General features: G+C 35.8%; 1 protein-coding gene across 1 annotated transcript; it reads right to left on the reverse strand.

Annotated features, from left to right (window-relative positions):
• Positions 1 to 1,471: 1,471 nt before the first annotated feature.
• On the reverse strand, positions 1,472 to 16,345 carry LOC145665781 (outer dynein arm-docking complex subunit 4-like). The gene is made up of 2 exons (XM_081732905.1): positions 15,753 to 16,345; positions 1,472 to 2,606 (listed from the first exon to the last, which is right to left on the reverse strand). The coding sequence occupies exons 1-2, from the start codon at positions 16,213 to 16,215 to the stop codon at positions 1,552 to 1,554; spliced, it is 1,518 nt and encodes a 505-aa protein (XP_081589031.1). The 5' UTR covers positions 16,216 to 16,345; the 3' UTR covers positions 1,472 to 1,551.
• Between the last annotated feature and the right edge of the window lie 880 nt (positions 16,346 to 17,225).

The following is a 17,225-nucleotide window of genomic DNA, read 5'->3' on the forward strand; positions in this document are numbered from 1 at the left end:
TTGAGGCCAGCGACTTAAGGGTCCAGACTTCAAATCCCGGCTGGGGTATGGTTGTTTGTGGATTTTGAAACCTTTATACCTGTGCTAGAGGACACTCAAGACGGGCCGAAGTCCTTCGTTACCTAACGGGCCCAACAATATAGCCTATTTCTTGTCTTCTTCTCATTATTATTTTTACTCATTATACTGCTCATATTAATAATGGTAATCATACTACTACTACTACTACTACTACTACTACTACTACTACTACTACTAATAATAATAATAATAATAATAATAATAATAATAATAATAGAAAGCCGTTTTTGCGTTGTAGTTTCAGCGTGTCCCTTTTCTCCACTGGGTAAACGTCTTCGTTTGGAATTTAGGATCGTGTATCGTATTCCATTTGACACCGATTCGCATTAATGACGTACTAGAGATCCCAATCACCACCGACTGTTATCATCTTGAGTTTGTAATATTTGTCTTCGTGAGGAAACAGGTTCCAGTATATTACATTCTGGCATGTGTGATCAGAGTACATAATTTTCAAGGGCTATTTGAGAACGATCATTCTACTTCCAGTTCTACGACGTCGCGAATCGTAAGAGTAAGCATATATCCATCTTTCAATATGTCCAAGTTTCAATACGATACTCGCCGAGGAGTTGGATAGCTTTCCTTGTCAGAGCAGGTTGGTAAACACAATATAGTATAGAGGATTGGACTTTCTCCCATAACTATTTTATTACAAAACTTCATTGTTACAGGATTTAAAGGTGTAAAGTATGTAAAGGTGGTCCGAAGACCCAATAGAGTTTCTTAATTTGGTTGGTGATTAGGGATGTCCAGGGACAGATTTAAGAGAACCTCAGGACGCAATGACAGCCAAGAGGTGGGTGTATGGTGTCTTTCAGTACTCAGCCGCAGCCAAGACAGTGGTGGGAATTCTCAGGGCCCAGATGCAGCCAAAAAAAAAAAGGCTAGGTTTCTTTCAGACCCCAGACATAGCCAAGAAATAGGTTTCTTTCAGGCCCCAGACGTAGCCAAGAGAAAATACGGTAATTCTCAAGGTCCGATGCAGCCGAGAGAAGATAGAAAAGATTACCAGTCTCAGAGGAGACTGATGTCTTCGAAGGTGCTGCGGCGTCTGTTGTATTCTATCCTCAGGAGTCCTCGTAGAATCTCGGTGTGGTGATAGCGTTTGACCGTTTTCGTATCACATGTTGATTGATTATGTCCAAAGTCTGCTTTGTTATCATTGTTGTTGAGCACGTGAACCATCGTCATATCCAGATGATATTATGACTTCCAAAACATTTTGGAATCCTTTCCTAACTTCTTAAGATTTTTGAAAAGAGTGGACCAAATTTCAATTTAATTTTGAATTGTAGAAACAGAAGTTATTCTCTTAACCTTAATTGAAGCTTGCTTTGAATAAGAAAATAACTTATATATTACATTACATTGTTTATTGTATAAATATATAATATTTTGCAATAAATCAAGTCAAGAAACATTACAAGATTAAACATATTAAAATATGAAAGCACACAATAAACAATATTATGTGTTCAAAATATTTTCCAGTGCCGCCTTTGCTTCTTTAACAAAGTTTAACAAAGTTTCATTTCCTGTCCTGGCGTATTCCTCTGCCTGAGTAAACGCTTTCTGAGATGATTCTATTTTGCCCAAGCGGTACAGTGCTTGTGCTGTTAACACCATTGCAAAAAGACACCACTCACTCGATTCTGCATTCTGTGCTTCTTCCAAAGCTTTTGTCCCATACAGTTTGGCGCTTTCAAATTTGTTTAATTCATAGTAACAGCGACCTATCTCGTGGAAAAGCCATGCCTTTTCTTCAGACAGTTGAACGTATGGAATAGCAGCCTCCCAAGTTTGAATAGCCCTCTTATATTTTTTGAACCTTGCATATCCTCTGCCGAGGCTTACCAAGGCTCTTGCTTTCCACAGTTCTGAGTCAGTTTGCTTGGCCATTTCGTTCACTTTCACAAGACATTCGATAGCTTTATCACACTCATTTGCTTCTTCGTAGGCCAAACCCATCAGCTCATAAATGCTGCACAACAACTCTAATCTTGTAGGAAGATACTTTTCCTTCTTCTTGTATATGTACTGTATTGCTTTCACTCCTATACGGAGGGCTTCTGTTTGCTTGAATTCAGATATGTATTGTTTCATTAAGTCTCTGCACTTCTGCACGTAAGCCTTGGCTTCTTCAATTTTATCTTCTAGCTCCATGGCGCGAAGCTTTTGACGTTCATGGTATCGTGCAGCAAGAGATACACTGGCATCAAGTAATTCATTTCGTCTTGAGAAATATGGCTTCTCCCGTCCCGAAAGTTCCTTGTATAAATTAATTATGTGTAGCGCATTCCGAGCATGTTCCTCAAGTCCACGAGCAACAGTCGCTTTAGCTTTCAAAATAGAGTCATTAAATTGCATATCGGGAAATAGCTGGTTCACAAAAGCCATAGTTTCATATGTAGGTCGATGTTTCTTTTCGAGATTTGCCTTTAGATATAATTGTGATGGGCGTCGTTCCACAAATTTGCTTAGAGTGCCTTTCACTTCATCAAATTCAATTCCTACTCGGTCACCTGAAACATAATAAATAATAATAATAATAATAATAATAATAATAATAATAATAATAATATTAATAATAATAATAATAATAATAATAATAATAATAATAATAATAATAATAATAATAATAAATAAATAAATAAATAAATAAATAAATAAATAAAGATTTATTGAGATGAATGTTTATAAACTTGACCCCAAAACTTCGTAAACATATTATTTTCTACAGGTTAAATTAATCGTAACAGATTTTCAGATTGAATGTAAAATGGAAATTCAGTATTCTTAGAAAGCAATAACTGGAGAAGTATTCCTGGTGGGGGCAGTCGGTCGAAAAAATGTGAAAGCTTTTTCAGGCCAGCCATCCTGAATGAGGTTTTCCTGGGTTTTCCTCATTCACACCAGTCAATTGCCGGAATGGTACCTAACATACAGGTCCCAGGCCGCCTCCTTCCCTCCCCAATTCTTTCTGTCTTCCCTTTCCTTAGACATCGCCGGCTACGATCCCTTAGCGCCTTCCCAAATAGCAGAGACAAGCGAACACGGCCTAGTTCCTTTAGGAGCCGCTGTGGCGCTAGTTACGTGCACCAATATCTTCTCTGTGTAGCAGGCAAATGAAACGGCTAGCTATAACAGGAAAAGAATTCTTAAGCCCCCCCCATATAGTATCACAAAAACTAAGCTGTTTTTAAAATTTAATACAATTAGTATCGATTAATTAAGAAGAAAAGATAATACAAACACACCGACAAGAAATCCTTTACAAATTACAAACGAGGCACTTTCCCAGATAATGGCTTGGCATTTAGAAATTTTGTATGTTCAAAATATCCTGTTTCAACATCTGCTATGTTCTTCAGCAACACTGGAACTATTACATCGCAAATTTTTACACTTAATTTGAATAAATGATTGTCCGAAAAGAGGCACTGCAAATACTAAAGTGTTGCAGAAAGGAAATAATATAGGCGGAAAGAGTTTCCGAAATTCGGGTATTCACAAACCGATGGGCCTTTTCAACAACGTGAATCACCCACACTAGTTCTTTTGTAGGATAGCACATTACGTTTCTACTGTCTTGTTTATATATCAAATTCATAAGCGTGGAATTATATTTGTTCTGACTGATAAGTTTGTGACATGAGGCACAATTTATACTTTGAATAATTTTCCGATCTACAAAATTTCGTAAGAAAACAGTAGAAGTTAATTTCACTGTTCCTGATAAAATGTCTGAAAAGAAAACCATAAATGGGAACATTAAAGAATTATACAAATTGTGACAATAGTAGTGAACAATATGCTAAAATGTTATGAATTGACTAATTTCTTAAAAATGTTATGAGTTGACTAATTTCTTAGTGTATATAGTGTGTACAGTCTGAATTGTTAAGGATTGGATTTCATTTGCGTTATGATTTAACTGAATTTCACTTTTAGTTTAAACTTTAATGAATGTGTGTATTTTTCTCCTAGTGCAAAATGGTTATATTTTTTTCCCTGGCATTATCGTATTAGTAGGTTTCATATGGTAGATTGACAGAAATACATAAATATATTTCTACAACATGGGATCTTTGTATATTATCTGTTTTATAAGATGTAAATAGGAGTCTACTAATATATTACTACGATATTTCACAAAAGTAAATAAAATCATTTTATCTAGATAAATATTACGGAAATTTGGGATTACCACTGGCACACCAAATACTGGGATAGTATCTCAAATAAAGGCTCTGGGTGCTTCTTCTATTCCATTAGCAAGGGCATCAATCTTGGGAAGCTTTGGAGGCCGGGCCCCCCGAAGTTGAAATTGGCTCCCCTAATTGGGGGGGGGAGAGGAATGCTAAGTTGAAGTAGGTTCTCCAGTTTCTACAGTTCTACTAAAACGTATCTGCCATAGGGCTCCCCCAAAGTTACACAGAAATCGGCACTCGCCCATAAGCTAAAGGTTTTAGATCTATTTTTTCTTTAGAAAAGAACAAATCTACGCATAGATCCCATTACTACTCAGAAACATAAATAAATAAAATTAATTACACAAGCAAAAAACAACACTTACTAGGATCAATATGAAGACCAGTCAACAATTCTGTAACTGGTATGGGGATATATGCTTCAGAATCAGGAAAGTGACTAGGAATGTGTATTTTCCTTAGAAATATTAGTAGAATTTGCGGTGGAAGGCAGAGATAGTAATCAAGTTTTTAAAATTCGATTTATTGTACACAATGTCTCTGCTAACCTACATATCATTGCTCCCAGACAAAATGATACACAGCAATATACCATAGTTAAAACAATAAAAGAATACTTTTTGTGCTGTTAATTTTAGTACATAAAGATACTGCAAGTATTATGCAACCATAGTGCCTACATACGCCATGTTACTTTTCTTTCTTTTTTTTTTAAGCAAGGAGAAAAATTACGTAAAACACAACACTCAGGGTTTCCATATGTCCCGCATTTTAAGGGACAGCCCCTTATTTTATGATTTTGTCCCACATCCCAGGGAGCTTCGATACGGAGCAGCAAAAGTCCCGTAATTTGCCCAAATGACAAATTTACCTCAGACAACGACTTTAAATTAAAGCCCGCAATTTTTAATGAGTCGTCATGAGCCTGGCCAGTAAATGGCAAATGCTATTTCAGAAAAGCTCAAAGTTGCCAAATTTATTTAAAGTCGTCCCCTTTTGCCTAAGGATCCCACGGTCAAATTCATTTGTGAAAAGAGTTTTCTCACATATGAATTTGAAATGGACTGACACAGAAATATGTGTTTCTGCCCAGTTGATGACAGCTGAGTTTTTCGACAGCCTAAAGAAAAATCCAAACTTCAAAAATTTTATCAGTACAGTTAAGTCAAGCGTGAAGTAGGATTTTTGAAATAGTTTAGATTACGTAAATTCAATGTTTTAAAAGTAAGATTTACATATTTTTTCTGAGATCTATATTAGCTCTTTGTGTTAGTTCATACTTTTGTATTCCTTTCAGTTTAAAATGATTACTTTTTTATTTGATGCCTGGCTCATTTTCTACCACTAGATTATGTTTATTAAAACCCTTCCCGTTAATACTCATTGAAACTAGTCAACCCATCCCTTATTTAGACTATTTTTATTTGGCAATCCTGACCACACTACACTTGTCTAAATCCACTCAGACTTACGTGACAGACAACCTGTCCTTCTGTTTAGTGCACGTTAGTAGCGCCACAACGGCCGAAAGGCCAACTATCCCCTGTACGCTAAATCTCATGTTACGAGAGAGATATGGTAAGGCGCTAAGAGATCGTAGCCGGCGATGCCTTAGATAATATTATCGCCGAGGGCCACCATTAATCATATGCGGACAAACATGGCCTTAGGTGCTAAAATCACAGAAATCTAGTTCCTAATTCCTGTAGAAGTAATTAATACATTTTATTAAATTTGCAATAAAAATCTGAAATAGGTAAAGTAAGTAGACAAAGCTTCCTTGTTTATTTCTTTTATAGAATTCTATTTACAACACAAACTACAACAGGTTTTGCAAGTAGCATTTGCCTTAATGTTAGAAGAAATTGAACAATAATGCATATAACCTGCTACTAAACGATTCCTATTTTTCTTATACAGTACATAAATTAATAATTAAAAAAGAAACTAGGCTATTCTAACAGAATAAAAACGAACAACTGAATCAGTCTGGAATCGAATTACGTACTTTTCCACTCCATAAACGTTAGTTGCCTTAAATTTTCTCGAAACTTATGCATGGGAATTCACTTTCAATAATGTCATTTAATTAATTCGATGTGATCTATCGATTGATATACATATATCTTATCTTTGAACAATATCATAGACAAAATTTAAAGTTTAAAAGTTGATAATTATTTGAGAATATATCTCATTAACCATGTGTAACCATCTCATTAACCATTTTGCTAAAGTCATAATGAGATTCTTGTTTAGTGTATATTTCAAAATCAGTTTCACCTTAATAAATTGCATAATTATTACACAATATATATATATTGATTTACAAAAGAGAAACTTGTCTTTATCAATTTTCTCAGAAACTACGCAGGTGGAGTTAGACTGACCCAAATTATTTTGTTCAGATCAGTGAAATCAATCGATTGTTTTACGTTTCATCTTTGAACTTTTCGGTGTTAAACTGTAACAATATTGTTGAATATTCAGTCTTTACTGTGTGATGGTTTCACGATAATGGGATTTTCCTGTTCTTTTAAACGTATGCAATAGTTAGCAGTCTTAAGCTTCATTTTGTCATTTTCCAGAAAATTCATTCGATTCTTAAATACCCACTATATCATTAATAGAATCTACTGAAATTAAGAATCATATTTCTACAGTATAATTTTAAAAAATTAAAATAAAATATTGAAGGAAAAACATGCTAATTAGCATCTAATTTCTTACTTTACACAAAACAATAGTAATTTTTGTGATCAGTTATGAAAAGAAAGAAAAAATTTAAATTTCATTTAAAACGGCCATTACAGAAAATCTTTCCCGAGATGCTAACTCATAGATGATGTGTTATTATTTCTTGTTAATGTGATTTAAAGGTTATATTTTACATGTTACATGTTTATTTGTTTTCAACTATGTTATTCTACAAGTGGTTCTAATATATTGCTTTCAGTACTCTATTTATGTATTTATGTTGTCATATTTTTAACATGTATGTACGTTACATTTTAAACTATGTACTTTTGAACTAACCAAAATATTGTATACTGCAATTCTAACTACCTACATTATGAAATTTTTGTAACTGTACATTTTCAACGAACTTAAAACTTTCGTCACTGAATTCTCTACGTCTATATGTCTGTCTGTCTGTCTGTTATTTGCGATTTTTTTCAACTTTGAAACCTGCATTCGATAGAGCATCAAAAACTGTCTGAGAAAGTGATTAAATTTTTTTGCGTCACACTTACCATTTCCGAGATAAAGACCAAAAAATGGCCAATTTCCAGAGATTTAAGGAGCCATATCTCGGAAACCGTAAGTTATGGAGAGATCATATTGGTGTTGATCAATGCCTAAGAGGATGGTAAACATTTTGGTAACAAATAAAAACCGGAGCTACTGTCCAACTGGCCACAGGTTTGGCCAGTGGATATCAATTAATATCGGTACCAAAATGTTTACCATCCTCTTAGGTATTGATTAACACCAATATCACCTCTCTCTATGACTTACCGTTCCCGTGATATTGACCAAAAATGGCCAATTTGCAGATATTTAAGACGCCAAATCTCGGAAACCGTAAGTCACAGAGAGATCATATTAGTGTTGATCAATACCTAAGAGGATGCCGAACATTTTGGTACCGAATAGTAACCGGTGGCCACTGATCCCACTGGCTACTGACCAACTGGCCACCATTTCCCAGATATTGGCCAAAAAAGTTCGATTTTCTTGAGATTTAAGGAGCCATATGTCAGGAACTGTAAGTCATAGAGAGATGATGTTTTGCGAATTTTTGCGAGAAACAGAACAAGGTGCGGATAAAAAGATTTACTTTTACAACTAGGAACGATCACAGTTATCCTTCCCGCTCCATCTCTCCATTTTTTAAAGTTCGTTCGTTCATGGTTTCGGGGCATTCTCAATTGGTTATCCGTGGTTTCTAATTTTGGAAAAGTATAGACGAACAATACTGAAAATTCACTTAATATAACCAAATATTGCAAGGTATTAAAGTAGTAATGTCCGTAAGTATTAGAAGCATGTACAACACTGTTAGGAGATTATCTGAACTAATATTCAACAGATTATATAAATAAATAAATATTAGCTATAGCTATAAACAATTTGTTCTAGCAGAACATCAATCATTATTGCCAGCAAACGACATACATTTTAAGTGCCATATAAATTCGTTTTAGTCGATTTCCCCGGAAACTACGCATCAGAATTTAGTTTTAGGCACGTCATTTTGTAAAACGTGATTAGATCTATCGCTATTCCATTGTTCTTTGCTCTGTATCCATTTTGTGAAGATCATTTTTCGTAGCCCTTTTGCAGTGTCAACGGTTCTGTTCCGTGCAATAATATGCTGCAATGAGTATCCTTTACGTAGTTCTGTTCAGCATTCCATAATACATTTTCTTCACCTTAGGGGCTTTCTTAACTATGTTTTATTTTTCATTCAAATTTGATACTTAAACTAAAAATACTACTACTTATGATACCTAAAACTAGTTTTAGTGTTTCATCCAAATTCTGAAGTAGAGTCAACTCCTCTTCTAACTACTTTCCCGTTTTTGGTAATTTATTTTAATTCCTTTCTTTTTTTACATTTTTTCCCAAGTTTTCTAGCATCTATTTCTAGACTATTTCCTTATTTATTGGAACTGAACAAGAAAAGTAATGTGAAAATAAACAAGAAGTCGAAAATACATTGATACACATTTAAAAAAAAAAAAAAGAGAGAAAGAATAGAATTATTCTTATTAAGAAAAAATTGAAGAAGTGACGATCTGGATAGGACTACATCTTCTGACAGAAGAAGTGAAAAGACCAAGAGCTATATTATAAACAAAGGATGATGCCCACAGGAAGATAGAAAGAAATCTTAAGAAAAAGAAGGCAAGCTTCTGTGGGATCTTGGCTATCTTGTAACAATAAATAATTGCGTTAATTTTGTTTTGAAAAGGTTTCTTATTAACGTCGTAGAAGATACTAAAAACAAAAATGATAAGAATGTTTTAGAAACTTCGTATGGAATTATTGGGTCACGAATTTCTCGGTTACTTTGACTTTTGTTTCTATTCTCATCCTAGGCCAGGTCTTTTATTTCCCTGTATCTTGTATTATTTGATTTATTTTATCTTAACCCTTTTACGGGTATATTTCCTTCTGTCATTGCTTCCATAGACAATAGTGTTATTCTTCCCAGTCTCTTAATGTGTCAAATCTTTCTACTCTTCTTTTCGAAACCGTCTTGAATATGTTCCGTTTTTCATCTACCATTTCCCTTATTTTCATTCCATATCTTATACACCTATCTAATTTTTAACTTCTACAGCACCACATTTCGGGTGCTTTCATTCTCCGTTTTTCTTCTTCCTCTAGTCCTTTTAGGATTTCCACTTTTTGAGGTAAATTTTAGACTTTCAGTCAAACAGCTACTGCTTCCTTACTATTTATTCTAGAACTGTGACTATTTATTGTAGAATCATGGTTCATACCTCGTTCTTTTGAGAATTGAGCATCTCTTCCAACGGAATCACTTGTCTGTCCATATTATACACCAGAAATGGAAAACTCGGGGAAACCGGGAGTTTTTTTCGATTGTTTTCGAAATTTTGCACCCCTTTACCCCGGGCCTGGGTTCACGTAGGTATCTAAAAAAAATGAGAAATACTCAAAGATGCACAGAATCCGTATGCGAATTTTCAATCTGATACCTTGAAAACTAACGACGTGAATTTTTTTTTAAATTTGACTTAAGAAAAAAACAATTGCACGCCCCTCCACCTCCCCAAGTTGACCATTCGATCCAAAACGCATCTGGAGTGTTCTTCGTACCATGCTTGACTTGATCAATAAAAAAACGGCTATGTTATAGGACCTAAATAAACGGTCAAAAAGAACACTACGCTATGGTAATGAAAGTTACCGTAGATCATTAAAGTGCTAGAGTCTATGCCTCACATCCATACAACACTACAGAGGTTGTTCAGCATACGTTTGGCCGATTTCGTTCCTTTCTCCTCCCGGGTAGAATAGACTCACCCGACCTGGCTCGTGGCGTCCTGCAGTGTTGTGCAGTGGCTTCCTGGGAACGAAGTTGTTTTTCCGCGCGGACGACAATAACGCACAAAACAGGACCATTGTTGTGAGTGTTGCGTTAAATTTGTTTCCAATTGTGTGGGTTTCCGCTCTTTGACCAAAATGCCGCCCAAACTAAGCCGGCTTTGGGAAGGCTAGGTTGCGGCTCTTTATCACGCACACTTTAGTGTTTCTGTCATTAGAAAATAGTGCAAGAAGAATGATTGCGACATCAGTTTAAGTGGAATAAAAAATGTTATTAAAAAGTACAAGGGCAACGAAGCTCCACCATTTGGATCACGAACGAAGTTGCCTAGGAAGCGGGAATGCACCAAGGCCACCTCCACCATGCAGAAGAAACTTCGCAAAATGGCAATGCAAGAAAATTCGCCAACACAAAGGTGTATGGCTAATCGTCTTGACGTGTCTTTGGGGACTGTGAGCCGGACGTTACACCATCAACTCAAGCTGGAAAAAGTCCTGGAAGCTCGCGGCCATCTTCTCACGGATGCCCACCAAAAGGAACGAAAGTGTAACGACCGGAAGCTGTACGGACGGCATCTGGCAAAACAAAGATGGATGTACATCGTAACGCTCGATGAAGCATGGATTTACCTTTCCGACTACGGCAAACCGAGAGCTATCATGTACCGAGAGAAAGGCGCCAAGAACTTCAGAAGGTGGGTCCGTATCTGTATAGAATCCTTCCCAAAAGGGTTCATGGTCGTTACTGGCTACTGTTACCGAGGTAAACTGAAGATTCGTAGAGTGGCGAAGAACTGCAGAATAAATTCATAATATTTTCAGGATCAGATCATGCGGCCGATCTACGAGCATGAGATTCCAACAAGGTACGGAAATGACGCCAATCTGGTGCGCATTCACATGGACAATGCCTCATCACATACCTCACGATCGTCCCTCGCATTCTGCAGGGAGATGGATTAGGCAAGTGGTATACAGGTGATACCTTTCAATGAAGTACCTGTTAAATCTCCAGATGCAAGTCCTATGGACTATTGTGGATTTGGAATGCTGAAACGGGCTTTGGGTAAACGGCGTGTGACAACTGTGGAAGGATTTTGGAAAGCTGTGCAAAGGGAATGGGACAAGATTCCCCTCCCAGTTCTTCAGAGAAACCTATTACAGCGGAAATCACGCTGTTGGGCTATTGTTAGGAACCAAGGGAAACACATCGAGTACTTATGGACCTGGCGCCATGGATTCTTCTAAATTTTTAGGGAAGTCAAATTTGGCCAAATGTAGACTGAACGACCTCGAGTTTGACACACACTGAAAACATTCATTCCTTAACCAACATCCACAATATAGAAACGAACTGGTATTCAAACGAAAATCAATATATTCTTGCCATAATTAACTGATGAGTGTCCCTTGGAATAATTCAGATTGGATGATCACACTTCTAGAAACAAAAATTAAAGATACGATTCGACATGGAAAACCGAGATATGAGTGTTTAGATGACATCAAGAAAGAAAGAAAACCTGACCATTAACAGATCAAACATTAAGAATGCTTCCGTGTTGTCTAGAAACAATAAGTTGAGAACAGAGAAAAGAATTCTCCTAGAGTACCAATAATTCCGGTAGAATGTCCGTGAAAACAAATAAATAAAAAATAAATAAATCAGATATGCGTATTTTTTCTGTTAAAAAACATTACTAAGCTTATCTCACGAGTAATAATTACACTGGTATACAAATTTTGATCAAGGTCGTGCTTATGTTGATTTCTCGTCGGTTTCTTAATGATTTGCACCCGCTGAAAACGAGTATGACAGTTATTTTCCCGTAATGTCAAAATTTGTGATGATATAAACATATCAAATTTTATTGAAACAATAACATATAATACTATTGTATCTTATGAGAACATTAAGCTACAAGCATAATACAAACATTGTAGTCACACTTCTGTTGATTTTTCATTTGTTTCTTAATGATTTGCACCCGCTGGACACGAGTATGGCAGTTATTTTCCCGTAATGTCAAAATTTGTGATAATATAAGCATATCAGATTTTATTGAAACAGTAACATATTATACAATTGATATGCTTATAGGAACATTGAACTACAAACATAACACACACATTTTGGACATCAACTTTCTGGGTAACAAAAATCTACAAAACAATACACAAATACCAAAATATATGAATATTACATTTCTTATATACAAAAGTACTTGAGATTGGAGGAAAGTGTTCATTAAGTGCTGGAATTCCGTAATCAAAAGTGAAGGTTAGTGGTTCTTTTTCTTTTATGGGAAACGTTCACTTCGTCACGGACTAACCCCCAAATATAATCACCCATCATTGCACAATCCCACCTTCCTTGGTATCTGCTTTCCATTACCCGAATGTCCTTATGGAAACGTTCCCCGTGCTCTTCGCTAACATCCCCTAAATTCTCCCTAAAGAAATCCAAGTGTGAATGAAGCATATGTAATTTTAAAGACATTCTACATCCCAATGCTCGATATTGATCAATGAATGTCTTAACTTGGTGATCAAACGCTTCACTTCGGTTATGCACAAGAAATCCCGTCACCAACTTATGAAAAGCCTCCCAAGCGTTTCTTTCCAACTCCGACACTTTTTGTTTAAGTATAGCACTATTAAGCATGACACGAATCTGAGGTCCTGTGAAAGTGCCAGCCAGAACTTTTGCCTCTGATAAAGCTGGAAACATTTGTTTGATACACTGTAGGGCAGGTGAATTGCGATCCAGAGCTTTCACAAATTGTTTTGCCAATCCCAGCTTAATATGTAATGTTGGCATGATAATCTTCTCCCTGGGCACTAATGCTTCATTTATCACATTATGTGTTCCTGGAATAAGCTCCGTTCTTTCAGACTACACGGTTTGATCATAATGCTGGTTAGTTGCCCGACTATCCGATAGACACAGAAAGCAGGAATATTTGGTATAACCACTTTGCAACCCAAGAAGAAAACCAATAATTTTGAAATCCCCACACATGTCCCATTGGTGTTCCTCATATTTAATTTTCTCCAACATCAGTTTCACACTTGAATAACTTTCCTTCATGTGGATGGAATATGCAACAGGGATTGAAGGATACTGGTTTCCGTTGTGCAAAATAACAGCCTTCAGACTAGTACTCGAACTGTCTACAAACAATCGCCATTCTTTTGGTTCATATTGAAAGCCAATTGCCCTAAAAAAGACCACTGATATCTGTACAGTAGCACAATGAATCCTCAACAGCAAAATAAACAGAAAATCGTCGGTGTCTGCTTCTGTACTTAGATATTTTGCAGGAAGGAAGTAGAAAGTTCCACTGTTTGAGTCGTGATGCAAGCAATTCGGACTTATTTTCCGGTAATTGTAGATCTCTAATCAGATCTAGTTCTTTTTGGTTCAGTAAATGAGGTTTCTCACTATCTTCCAAAACGAACGAACTATCTGAACTGTCGGAATGAGCTGCTTCTTCACTGAAAACCGTTTGGGGCGGAGGTGAGGGAATAGGGAGTTCTTCACTATGCGGAACAGGTGCTCGGGAGGATGGTATGTTTGGGTATTGTAGCTGACGTCTGTTCTTGAGTTTCTTGTAGTGCGTCAAGTCGATTATGCAAAAATAACAATCATCATGATGGTTGGTAGATTATCTCCACACTCGCGAAATGGCAAACGGCATGCTTTTCCTATTCTCACGCAACCAATGTTCCTACGTCGACCTGCAATTACCACAATACACATGTGGGGCCCATGGCTTGTCAAGATCCCCAACCGCCATTCCGAAGTAAGCTTTATAGGCTGCACAAAATTTTGTTCCAGGCACAATCCTATGTTTCACCTGCTTCGGACCAATATAGTATCCACACACTGCTTGGACTCTATTTAATCAGTTTAAAATTCTGCTATGAATCTTTAGAATCTATATTCTCTGTTTGCTACTCCGAACAATTATATTTAACAACAAATGCGCTACCACCTAGCGAGTATCGAAATAATTGCACGCAATTTGCTCTGCATAAACCAGTATAGGTAGAAAAATAAAACATGCTTATATCACTGAAAATATTGACACTACATAAAAATAAGTGCCGGATTCGTGTTCACGGGGTCAAAATACATAGAAATGCATCAAGAAATAATAATAAGCAAAATTTTGTATACCAGTGTTATATATTCGTATATACATCGAGTGTGTACTGTTTTCAAATGTTCTAGAACTTTCTAGAGGTTGTTGCAGTTTATTTTAATTTTACATATTCTAGTTAAGCAACTAAGGTAACTGCAGATATATATATATATATATATATATATATATATATATATATATATATATATATATATATATATATATATGTGTGTGTGTGTGTGTGTGTGTGTGTGTGTGTGTGTGTGTGTGTGTGTGTGTGTACGCGAGTGCCAAGTGTTCATTGCTGGGACGTTTCCGACGAAATCCCCTAGAATGCGCCTCCAATATGTGCAACGGTCTTCAACAAGTCCGACTTGACGAATACTCCAGGAGACAGTGCTGATGTGAGACTGAGTGTTGTTTGCCTCGGGAAGGCTCCGTGGAACGACGTTATTATTTCAATAGGGGTAAGAATCAGTTATTAGTAGCGTGCTAACTCAGAACATTGCCGATTGTTTATAGTAATGTACGCATTATTTCGTGTCCGTCTAGGAACACTTTGTTTTGTAAGTGTTGTTTCAGTATTTGTGATTCCATGGCTACTAAATCAATACCAAGCATTGTGCAGCGAAATGAGCTAGGGCCTGTGCAGGATTGACTGCAGAAGACAAAGATGTTTTCATTTATCCCACGTGTTCCACGTAATATCAATGTAGTTTTATTTAAAGTCACAGTAGAGTAACACTGTTTGTTTATCTTCTTATGGACTAAAACTTTTCAGTTTAGAATTTCATTTCAACTTTGGAGATTATCGTTTGTACATTTTATCTTCATCTTGCACTTTAGGTATTCTATTTTTTGCTTCAGCCATGTTGTGTAGTAATATTTGAGTTCGTATATTACAGACCATATAAGAAGTTGAAAGATTTATTACAGGTTTCTAGTAGTATCCTAGACTTGGCGTAATTACGTGCATGTGTTGGTTAATACGCCACTTTGTAATACTTTTTTCTTTTACCTTGGGTGAAAATAAAAGTGAGTCGTATCATTGCTACACTTTTTCTACACGCAGAAAAGACTACTCTGCAACGCACATGTCTTGTTCTTTGTGTTTCACGAAAATTAAGCCCATATAAAATTCAACACCCTTAATGTAGCGTATTTACCTGCACCTACCTTATAGCTTTGTGACTTGTAATACTTTTCCAATTGTAATGCTGCAACTTACCTATTGAGTTCAAAATACATTCTTTAGAGTTCATGAAGCCAAATCGAAATCCGCTTATGTTAGGACGCTTGTGATAGCCTCTATAATGTAACACCACTGCATCTTCAAATCTACCCAATCGATGTAGTATTTCAGCTTTCTGTAATAAAACTTCAGCGTTATCGGGTTCTTCACTCAGTATCTCTTCGACCTGATTCATAGCCTGAGGAAGGTCGCCTATAAGCATTAGGCAGTTGGCATGATATAATTTGCAATCTAAACGGTCAGGATTTTGAGTTAAAGCTTTCTTAAAATAAGCCAGAGCTAAGCGATATTTCTTCTTGCGAAAATGGCTCTTCCCTTCGTCGAAATAATCCATGAACGTTCCTTTGGGCTCCAAAGGTTTACGAACTTTTTTCTGTTTACGTTCATATTGGTTTCTGTAATAACAAATTTCTTTCTCCTCTTCTGGGGACAACTTCATGGCAATTTCGAAAAAAAAATGTTTACAGTAAATAATATTCTAAATAAAAATTCATTTCATTTCAAGAAGAAATAAGACTTAGAAAACAAAGGCCAACTCGTTACAGCTTTGTTTACTTTTGGTTGTTTACGTAATACAAGGATTTCTATGGTTAATTTTCAATTCAGTTGTAGAAGTCATTGTTTGAATTATTAGTTCCATACCACAAAGTACTGTTTTAAAATCTTAAGTTGAAGGATATGGCGTAATTTCAATCAGAAAAACAGTATGTCTTTAATAATAATAATAATAATAATAATAATAATAATAATAATAATAATAATAATAATAATAATAATAATAATAATAATAATAATAATAATAATAATAATAATAATGTGTATGACTGTGTGTGTGTGTGTGAATGTGTTTCATCAGATTTTCTCATAGAATGAAGTCACCTAGAGCCATCAAATTTTGCATATATATATATATATATATATATATATATATATATATATAAACCTTCGCAAGATCTAAGCGCGTACGAAGTCTTTTTTTTATTTTCGGATTGGGGGAATTTTCAGAGTTAAAAACGTATGCAGGTTTATAGAGGTTTCTAAGAGCTGATTGCCTGTATGAAATCCTCAATACATGGTGGATATGCGGGTTTACATAAGAGCAGAGGATAAACTCCCGGATAATGGACTTCCTCTCTTTTATTCAAAGTTATGAATTAAAGCGTGCCAACGACGAGTACTTACAGCTGATATGTAATATACGTATAAAAATGAAACTGATCTTGTCTGTGAACGAATCACTGGAAAAAGGCTGAACCGATTAAAATCATTTTTTTGGATATAGTTTTCAACTATCTCGAGCTGGGTTTGTATCATGTAATTTTGATCAAAATGCATATCTTAAGGGGAAAGCGGGATTCATGCTTGATGAGAAAAAAATGTATCTCACGAGCATGTCCAGTTACAAAGATGAACTTGGTATATAAACTTCTCATTTAAAGAAAGATGGAT

Source organism: Thermobia domestica, chromosome 12 (genome assembly GCF_964235325.1).
Source record: "Thermobia domestica chromosome 12, izTheDome1.hap1.1, whole genome shotgun sequence".
Classification (NCBI taxonomy): Eukaryota; Metazoa; Arthropoda; class Insecta; order Zygentoma; family Lepismatidae; genus Thermobia; species Thermobia domestica.